Source organism: Ciona intestinalis, chromosome 14 (assembly GCF_000224145.3).
Source record: "Ciona intestinalis chromosome 14, KH, whole genome shotgun sequence".
Taxonomy (NCBI): Eukaryota; Metazoa; Chordata; class Ascidiacea; order Phlebobranchia; family Cionidae; genus Ciona; species Ciona intestinalis.
The window spans coordinates 2,496,949-2,506,336 of NC_020179.2; the positions used below are offsets into that span (position 1 = coordinate 2,496,949).

Sequence of the window (9,388 nt, forward strand, 5' to 3'; positions counted from 1 at the left end):
CCATACATAAAAATGAAAAAAAAATCCAAAAAAATAATCACCTACAAAGTAACATACATGGTAACTCGTAAGCTGGCGCGAGGTGCACACCCGTGTTATAACGACTGTTGTTTTCCGGCCACGCGAGGATAAAGTAAGTTACATTCATTCATTCATTCATTGGTCAACAGTATGTGACACAGTATAAAATAAGATAACTAGTCTTCACAAAAGAAATTAACTGTCAAATGTAAACTTCCACACTTGGCTGGTTGTTGTAAATTTAAGTACAAATGTCTCTGTACCCTATTGTGTTATAAGCTGCAAAGTTTTTGCTACATAAACTGACAACATAATAATAATTTATGAATAATGAATATTTCTTCATAGCATCTGGCGACTGATTTAATCTTAGTTGATGTCATTGAAGACAAATTGAAAGGAGAAGTTCTTGATTTGAATCACGGCAATTTGTTTCTATCCAATGTTCATATAGATGGTGGCAAAGGTAATTTTGTTCTATATTACTTTATATGGTTGCGGTCCTATGGCATAACACCTTTGTTTTTTTGCCAGATTTGGCAGATTACCCCATTGTATGGGTTGTGTCTTTACTCTGACTTTTGTTCCTATTAGAAGTTTAACTTGATAGTAATTAAACATGAATGGCCCAATTGTCTGCTAGGTGTAGCAACCACGCTTATTTACTTCCAATAAAATGTAAATATGTTCTTAACTGTAAGCGTGTTTTAACAACTGTTGTTTTGTCGCTTTATCCTGTCTTTACGATTAAAATATTTCTCATAAATTCGTTGCTACCGTAATCTAAGCGACAAATGAAGTTGATATTTTTATACCCACACAAAACTTTTATCTTTTTTTATATTAAATAAAAATAACCATGAAAAGCATGCTACAATGTTGTTTTAACCTAGAGTTAACCATCAATACTATTTTCTTTACCTAGAAATACTTTAACAGATTACGCGTTATCAGCCGGCAGTAAAATAGTTGTTGTGACCGCTGGAGCACGGCAACAAGTCGGCGAATCGCGACTAAGCTTGGTGCAACGCAACGTTAATATTTTCAAGCATATTATTCCAAAGATTGCGGAACATAGTCCTGATGCGATTATTATTGTGGTTTCTAACCCAGGTAAATTGTACATGGTATTTTGTTAATTAATATTATTTTAAACTGATATTATATTGAGGCAAACTGATATTATAATATTGCATTTTTTTGGTTAGCTTGTTAAAAATTGTGGGGCATTATTTGTTAAATGAGCATTTTTTTAGATAATTTTTAGTTATTTTTTAACTTATTTAATCTTAGTCTGTTTTATATCAAGCCTAATGTTGGAAAATTGTTTTGGAATGTTGACACTGAAAATTACTGTACCATCAGTTGTCAGTTTTTATGCGCATACCTTAAAACCATTTTAGGTTTTCCCTAAAACCATTAAAGATAAACTTTAAACTTATTGTAAAGTGTAGTTTGGCCTTCAGAAGCACACATAAGATCTTCTGCCTTAAATAATGTAATACGTCACTACAATGATATTTATTTCACCTTACAGTTGACTTGATGACGTTTGTCGCTTGGAAACTCTCTGGTTTCCCACGCCACCGAGTGTTAGGAACAGGTACGAACCTCGACTCAGCACGATTTCGTCACATTATATCGACGAGGCTAAAAGTTTCACCGAGTAGTGTCCACGCTTGTATTGTTGGTGAACATGGAGACTCTAGTGGTAGGAATGCTTTTAGATTAAATTTGAATTTCATATTTAACTGAATGAATGTAACTTTTGCATTGACAGTCATTATGACACAGGTATTCGGTTTCATACACCTCATAGCTTACGAGCTACTACTTTTGTTTTTACCATTTGGATTGTGTATTGTTTGAAATATCCAGTATTCCAGTCAAATATAACTTTTAGCAAACATTTTTAAAGTTTAAATCTGATTCCTACTTGAAATTTATTTTTCAATAACCAACAATTTGGTATCCTGTTCAAATTGCCTTCTTCAGTGTAATAACACTTACAAGCTTATATAGATAAAGCTATGAAGGTTTAAACTCAAATAACCTTGAAATGTTACACAGTCATTTGAAGTTTCAAGTTAATGATCTGTAGAGATAAGATCGTGTAAGTGTGGTAATTTCTATTTATGTTCAGTCCCGCTGTGGAGCTGTGTAAGTGTGTCTGGCAGAAGTCTCACCTCAATTGAACCCAACATTGGGAAGCCAGATGGTCCTAAAGGATGGGACAAAGTCCATAAGGAAGTTGTGGATGGGTAGGTTGTGTTATAAGTGTGTTTGAATAGGAAATATATACTGTATGGGAAGATGGATACCGTTAGCACATAACATCGGTATTGAATATTGCCTGATTATTTCATTTGGTGGATATTTGTGTATAGTTTTGTGGGTTACGAAGAATTTCTTTTAGCACATTCCAGTATTGAATTTTAAATATTACTGTGGGGTAAGATAGTTAGCACATAATATTGGCATTGAATATTGCATGTGTAAAGTTGTAAAATACTGTGGTGCAAGATGGATACCAATAGCACATAATATCTCATACTCCGTGCTTTTAACAATTAACAACGTTCTTTTGAAAGTCGTGAGGATACGCTTTCATTCTTGAGGTTTAAAATGTAAAAAGTTAATTATTAAACATTTAATTCATTGAATTTGCCGTTTAATGTCTGCTTAATATTCTAAAATACATACTGTTTGTATTACTTGCTTTCATTACTTTTTGTGTACTGGAAAAGCATAAGAAACCCTGTATTGAGTTGAAATGCTATCATATTACACACGCGGTATTGAAAGTGGATCACGTAGGCGGTAACTAAGCCAAGTACAATATATCATCATTAAGTGTTTGATGAATAGATCTCTCTTCCTGTTTCCTTGTTTTGAGTCAGTCTATTCCTAAGGAAGAAGCTAAGGGTTTGAATTATGTTACACCATTGGTGGTGCTGTTATAATGCAACATAACGTAAATAAATACTAATCTGACAATGTTCTGCAAAGATTTTTTGGGGAATTAGATTTACCATGTTAAAAAAACAACTTAATGCAATATTTTAAGATTAACTAACTTTAAATATAATTTGTTTCAGCGCATATGATGTGATACGGCTGAAAGGTTATACAAACTGGGCAATTGGACTAAGCTGTGCTGAGATGGTGGAGTCAATACTGAAGAACAAACACAGAATAATGCCGGTGTCTTGCTTTGTTAAGGTAACACTGTAGTATATACCATCTAACCCTGGCTATATTAAGCCAATTTTCTTCAATGGACATGCATCAAATACCCTTTTTGCATAGTAAAAAGCTAATACGAATAGCAATCCGCATTAACTCATCATTTAATAACTCGCTAACTGCTTTATTTTGCATGGTCTTTGGTTATCCGCATATCAACATTGAGTTAGCTTATTTTAGTGCAATGTCGCTAAACCTAGTTTATAACATAAGTTCTAATACTTTATGGTGCTATTACCAACTAAAAACTGTAAAAAGAATACCCAAAAAAGATTAGGTTCTTAAAAGTGAAACTGTACTTCAACCATACTTTTCTTTACACGCATAATGCGACTAACAACCAACCTTCTACAGCAGATAACACGCTTATGACGTTTACGTGTTAACTTTGTTTTTGGGACTAAGTATGCAAGTACTTTCGCCCATAAAAGTGATCATGCAAAAAGTGTATAAGTGTCATATGGTCTATACTAGTAACAAAAGGCATTTATACTTATCTTTTAACTTTAAAACATTTAACAGCTTAACTGGATGGTAAGCAATCAGTATCTGTCACTCAGGGTTATGTTTCTATTTCTATCTTACAGGGTGTGGTTGGTATAAAAGAAGACGTTTGTCTATCTTTGCCTTGTGTGTTGAATGCATCTGGTGTTAGTAGCGTGGTCGAAGTCAGTCTTAACAAAGATGAAAAGTCTGCCCTGGATAAAAGTGCTTCTCTTATTTCGGAAGTACAAGCTGGATTAAAGTGGTGAACAAGTGTATTTTCAATAAGCAAAACCAAATTCATTTTCCAGGCTTTTTTCACTTTATTACAAACCAAAATGTAACTAATTTTGCTAGCCCAATTCTTTACACTATAAAGCTTCCCTACATGTAATATATACACCAGTTCTAAGAGGGGTCTAACACTTGTTTATGTGTTTTGTTCACCTGAGTACCCTAATTTTGCACTTGCTAATTATCCTGAACTCCTAATCACGCGTTTGATCTGTAATATATATACACTGTATATCCAACTACACAATTGTGTCACAGCTGTTTGTAACATGCATGGTGTAACTTATACCACTAAAGTTCCTACATTATATGGAGATTTTGTTAAAATAAATGCATATTATACAATTTGGGTTGTTTTTTTATCCTGTACAAAAAGAGGTCCTGAATGCTTTGCTGAAAACTAACAATTCCTGAAAACCTAGCCATTGAATCCAAAATCAGTTTTGCAAGACATGCTTAAATAAAGACCATACCCACAGTCTTGAAAAAAATAAGTATGTAACTTACTTTATCCTGTTGTGGCCGGAAAAACGTTGTTACAACAGGGTTGTTCTCACACTTTGTGCCAGCTTACAAGTTACCATGCAAATGTTACCTTGTTGCATGCATACAAAATTCAGAAGATTTAGTATAAATATAAAATTATTATAAATGGTGATTTGTTGAGTTAAAACTATTAGCAATTATATATATTATTTTTCGCAGTACAGAGAATTCATCTAAAAGCAACTTGTATTCAGTTAATTTATAAAAATGAACTCATTAACCTTTTTTAAATCCCATTGCCAATTTCATTGATTCAGTTTGGATATGCAAGCTCATAGCATGCAATCAATACTGGATTAATTATTTAAAGTTTTAAATGTTACTTTATGAGTGATTCTTTTTATTTTTTATGTATCTGTCGGCTGATAATTCAGACAACCCATTAGTAACCACTGGGTTGGAGCAATTCGCGTTAAGTATCTTGCCCAATAACACATTTGCTCATATTGGTAGCAGCGACGAGCATTCAACCCATTACCTCTGGGTTACAATCAGGTGTGCGAACCATTTTGCCAGTCTTAATAGCCATAATTCTCTTTTTGTTTGGGTCAAATTATCTGAAGGCTTACTCCATATCGAAATGCGATTACTGCTAAAGTTGATCACTGATAAAAAATGAATGAATTGTAATAATAAACAAATCAACCCAACACCGTACAACACAAGATGTGCACAAAACTTATCAAGTTGCTAACACACAGCTGGAGTTAGAAACCCCAGACTAGAATTAAGTATCACACAATTAGAAACAGAACTATTTTTCGACTTTTTTCAACTAAGCGCTGATAATTATTAACAACCAAAAGATTTTTGCAACATAATGTCACAGGAACACAGTAATGCTGCAAAGCCTCTATAAATAAAAATTAACTGATGCTAAAACGTGTGGACATGGTAAAAATCATATTGGTTCACCAAAATAAAAAAGCCAACTTTAAGCAGGTTTTGATATGCTTATAACATTTAGAATTCTTTACAAAATTTGCACCCTAAAGATACATTAGGGTTTATCACAACAAATTCATTACATGTGCATAGACAAATATTTTAACAGCGCTAAACTTTATAATGGCGTCTTTTTAGCAATAACTTGTCTTATTTTAGAAGTTTTACACACTATACAATGTTGCATACATTTGCTCTGTGCCTTGAAACTGAGGAAACAAACTGAACTGTGTTGAAACAAATGACGTGCTATGAGCTCAATCGAACCCTAATTGTTCACAGTAGGATAGATTATGACATCATAGTCAGATTGCATTTGGTCAAAATTGGAACCTCTACCAAGAAAAGAGGAACACTAATTTTAAGGGAACGCGAAAACTTGAAAAACTTTGATCGGTTTTGTCTTTGACAGAAGTGGATTGTTATATTGTGCTCGACACGCATGTGAGGTTAATTCAGTGAAACTAACAATTGGCCCGGCTGCAACTCCATCTAATCCAACCCACAATCTACTTCCTTCATATTTTGCACTGTCATCGCGGTAGTTGCCGACGTCGTGGTTTTGGTTGCTAAAGCAACAAGTTTGTTGTTTTCAACTTGTTGTCTATGCACCTCGTGTCTGATCGCTTCCAAGTCTTTTTGACTAAAAATAAAATATTTAACGTTATGCCTTGGTCTGTATTTAGTTATTAACAAATAGGTAACATTAGAGCTGTATGGGTGACTTTTCACACTAACTTATAAAACAAAGGACAGCCTACGAATTGAAACCATTTCTACCCTTGTGATGGGCATCTAAACAAACGAAGAGCATTTTTGTTCTGAAATTTATTATTTTTACCAAATAACTCAAATGTGCAGAGTTGAAATTGAATATACAATGGTGTGAATATACAATGGTGTAACTAATCACTTACCAAAAATATATATCAATATATTTACAATCTTACCTGAGTGGTATAAAGATGATTCCGTTTATAACGTTCATGAGATCTAATACACTGTGCATGCTTGGTGGTGTGATCTGGTGATGTTAAAAAGTTAGTACTTTTCTGCTCTTTTAACAGGTAGTTTAATATATAAATTTGTTGCTCTAGCACAGTGGTTCTTAACTTTTGCGTTGATCGCGATAATGGGTTTTACGCAATCATACAGATACAGTCAACCAAGGGGGCGCGGTTTAAAGCATGTCCGATTGTCAGGTTTGGCTGTGGTGGATCATGGCAGAAATTAATTGAACACCACTGTGATAATTTAACAAAAAGGGGGGGGGGGCGCAAGTGTGTTGAGATTTTCATTGGGGGGGCGTGTTTCAAAAAGTTTAAGAACCCCTGCTCTAGCAGAACCTTTTAAACTTTAATATATAAATGTTTCTCCTGGCCTTACCCCAGGATTTTTCAGGTATTGTTTTAAAGTTTAAACCATATTTTTATACAATATGAACTAGTTTATATAATAGTTAATGTTTCATATTATGTAATAATATTTCATATAATAATATATGTTCCATGTTATAAAAATTACCTGCAGTGGAGGAATTGAAGCAGTCGAACCATTTTTATAAATTTCGTTCATCTAAAAATAGAAGTTGATTATTTATACAACAAAAATAAAATAATCATAAAAAGAACACTGTCAACACTGAACATTGGCCACAAATATCTAAATTCACTGAAAATATTCCAAAAAAACTGAAACCACTGAAAATATATTTAAAAAATATTTAGAATCACTTATAATCTAAAAATCTATAATTACTAAAAATATGAACAAAAAATCTGGAATCACCGAAAATGATTTCAAAAATCTTAAATCACTGAAAATGTGATGAAAAACATCAGGAATCACTAAAAATATCTCGAAACACTGAAACTTACTGTTCGTTGCAGGGTAACTGCTTGTTCGGTGAGGTGACGCAAACATTCCCCACTTTCCTTTGTTTTGTCGTGTTCTTCACCAAGTTGTGATTTATATAATTTGTAAGTTTCCTTCTCATGGTTTAGTGCGGAACGGAACTCTCCTTTGCATGAATATGCACGAGCTACTAAGTGGTGGCTGTTTGAAATATTAGAATAGTTATATATTAAAAAAAAACAAAATATATAAACAAAATAGAAGAAATTCTAAAAAAATAAGTTACCACTAACAGGCTATTGAAAATAAAAAGATTTGAATAATTAGGAATAATAAAAGATCAAATCGCTTTATAGTATATTTAGACAAAAAAGATGAGAATTTTTACCAAGTAAAAGAAAGAGTATAATAAAATAGCAGTTTCACATTTTACAGGTTGAATACTTTGGTGATTATGCAACTTTTCAAAAAAAAGACTTAAAAAACTCTTTGGAAAACTTTGTAGCTCAATGAAACCAATCAATTCTGCAACGAGAGGTGTATGAAGCGGAACACCTGTGTTAAAACGACAGTCATTTTCCAGCCACGTGAGGGTAAAGCAAATTACAATGAACTTGATGTTCAATCTATTCAATTAGAATTAAACCCCCTTACCTCAACGCAGCTTTTAAACTTTTCTGTCCATGATATTTAACGTTGATCTTTAAAGCTTCTTCCAGAAACCTTAAAGATAAATCGTATTCCTGCACTCCGTGTAATACAAGTCCAATGTTGCTCTGTTAATAGGAAACTCATAACTTGACTTTAAATGTAGCATTTATTTAATGAGAATATATGGTAATGAAAAGAAAAAAGATGATAAAAAGTGAAGGGAAAGCAGTCTCTACTTTAGCTACAATGCTACTTAACTGGTTAAGTTAACATATAATAAAGTCACAGTGGGTTATGCTTATGTTACAATATAGATTTATAAAACAAGGTATTAGAAAATAATTTTATGTATATTGTAATTGTAATAAAAAAATGGAAAAACGAGTCTAACGGAAAAAAGGTAAAAAGACACGCCGGTTTCACTGCTTTGATTAGAAAGTGGTACACGATACGAGAAGCATAAATTACTTCACTATAATATATTTAATAACTACAGTAGGTTATAATAAATTGATAATCACCTTTAAATTTGGTTTTTAGAATTTTTATACACTTTTGAATCGTTTTGTCAAAATTTTTAACTGAAAATACAGAATTACAGAAACAACAGTTTTGTATCTGTTTTTGAATGCATTTACAAGCAAATTTCATTATTTTTAACACATAATTATAAAACATTGTTCAAACTTACATTAACCAATGAGATTTCAGGATGGTCGTTGCCATGGACACATAGAAATAAATATCGTGCACGATACAACAGCTTGAGGGCAGCAGAGATCTTCCGATTAGCGAAACAATATAAAGCAAGACTGATGTAATCCATGATGGTGGTCACGTTGTCAATACCTTGGGTTAGGGAAAAATGTGGTTAGCAAATAGTATAAAATGATGTTATTTGGTGAATTTGCTGTATATTCTATTTTATATGAATGAATTTATTACGTCTCTTCAGTCACGATAACGAAGAACGAAAAAGTTAAAACGAAAAGTCAGGTAGTAACATTAAAAATGGTTGTTAAAAACGGTTATTGATAAAAAAAGAAAGAAAGAAGGATTTAGGAAAAATGCGTGACTGTTACACCCTACAGACAATACAATAATATGGGTGAGGTCCTACAGGGAGGCACGCCAGGATACCGAAGATTCAGATCACAGTTGTACCATTAATCTTGCTAAGGGTCACGGACATTGCATAAACTCAATGTATCTTCTCTTTTTCAAGAATGATTGAAAACTACTGTATAGTAGGATGGGGGAAGATAGGACACTTTTTCATTCTATTTTCTTATCGCATTTGGTAGTCCGAAAGAATTATGAAACCATATGCTTAGAAATTCCATAGACC

The 9,388-nt window shown here is 32.9% G+C and overlaps 2 protein-coding genes across 3 annotated transcripts in view; one reads left to right on the top strand and one right to left on the bottom strand.

Moving 5' to 3' along the window:
• LOC100174998 (L-lactate dehydrogenase B-B chain-like) overlaps positions 1–4,389 on the top strand; it is a 4,943-nt gene extending 554 nt beyond the window's left edge. The window contains exons 2-7 of the mRNA XM_002126704.3: positions 370–487; positions 961–1,134; positions 1,559–1,732; positions 2,165–2,282; positions 3,120–3,243; positions 3,855–4,389. Coding sequence (XP_002126740.1) covers positions 370–487; positions 961–1,134; positions 1,559–1,732; positions 2,165–2,282; positions 3,120–3,243; positions 3,855–4,019 — 873 coding nt within the window. The 3' untranslated portion in view covers positions 4,020–4,389. The remainder of the gene's footprint in view (positions 1–369; positions 488–960; positions 1,135–1,558; positions 1,733–2,164; positions 2,283–3,119; positions 3,244–3,854) is intronic.
• An 810-nt stretch (positions 4,390–5,199) lies between these two features.
• Positions 5,200–9,388, bottom strand: part of LOC100185190 (clustered mitochondria protein homolog) — a 21,041-nt gene continuing 16,852 nt past the window's right edge. For both annotated transcript variants that reach the window (XM_002126931.4, XM_026837675.1), the window contains exons 22-27: positions 8,732–8,889; positions 8,044–8,165; positions 7,413–7,590; positions 7,060–7,110; positions 6,486–6,559; positions 5,200–6,178 (exon numbers count right to left, since the gene is read on the bottom strand). In XM_002126931.4, coding sequence (XP_002126967.1) covers positions 6,028–6,178; positions 6,486–6,559; positions 7,060–7,110; positions 7,413–7,590; positions 8,044–8,165; positions 8,732–8,889 — 734 coding nt within the window. In that variant the 3' untranslated portion in view covers positions 5,200–6,027. The remainder of the gene's footprint in view (positions 6,179–6,485; positions 6,560–7,059; positions 7,111–7,412; positions 7,591–8,043; positions 8,166–8,731; positions 8,890–9,388) is intronic.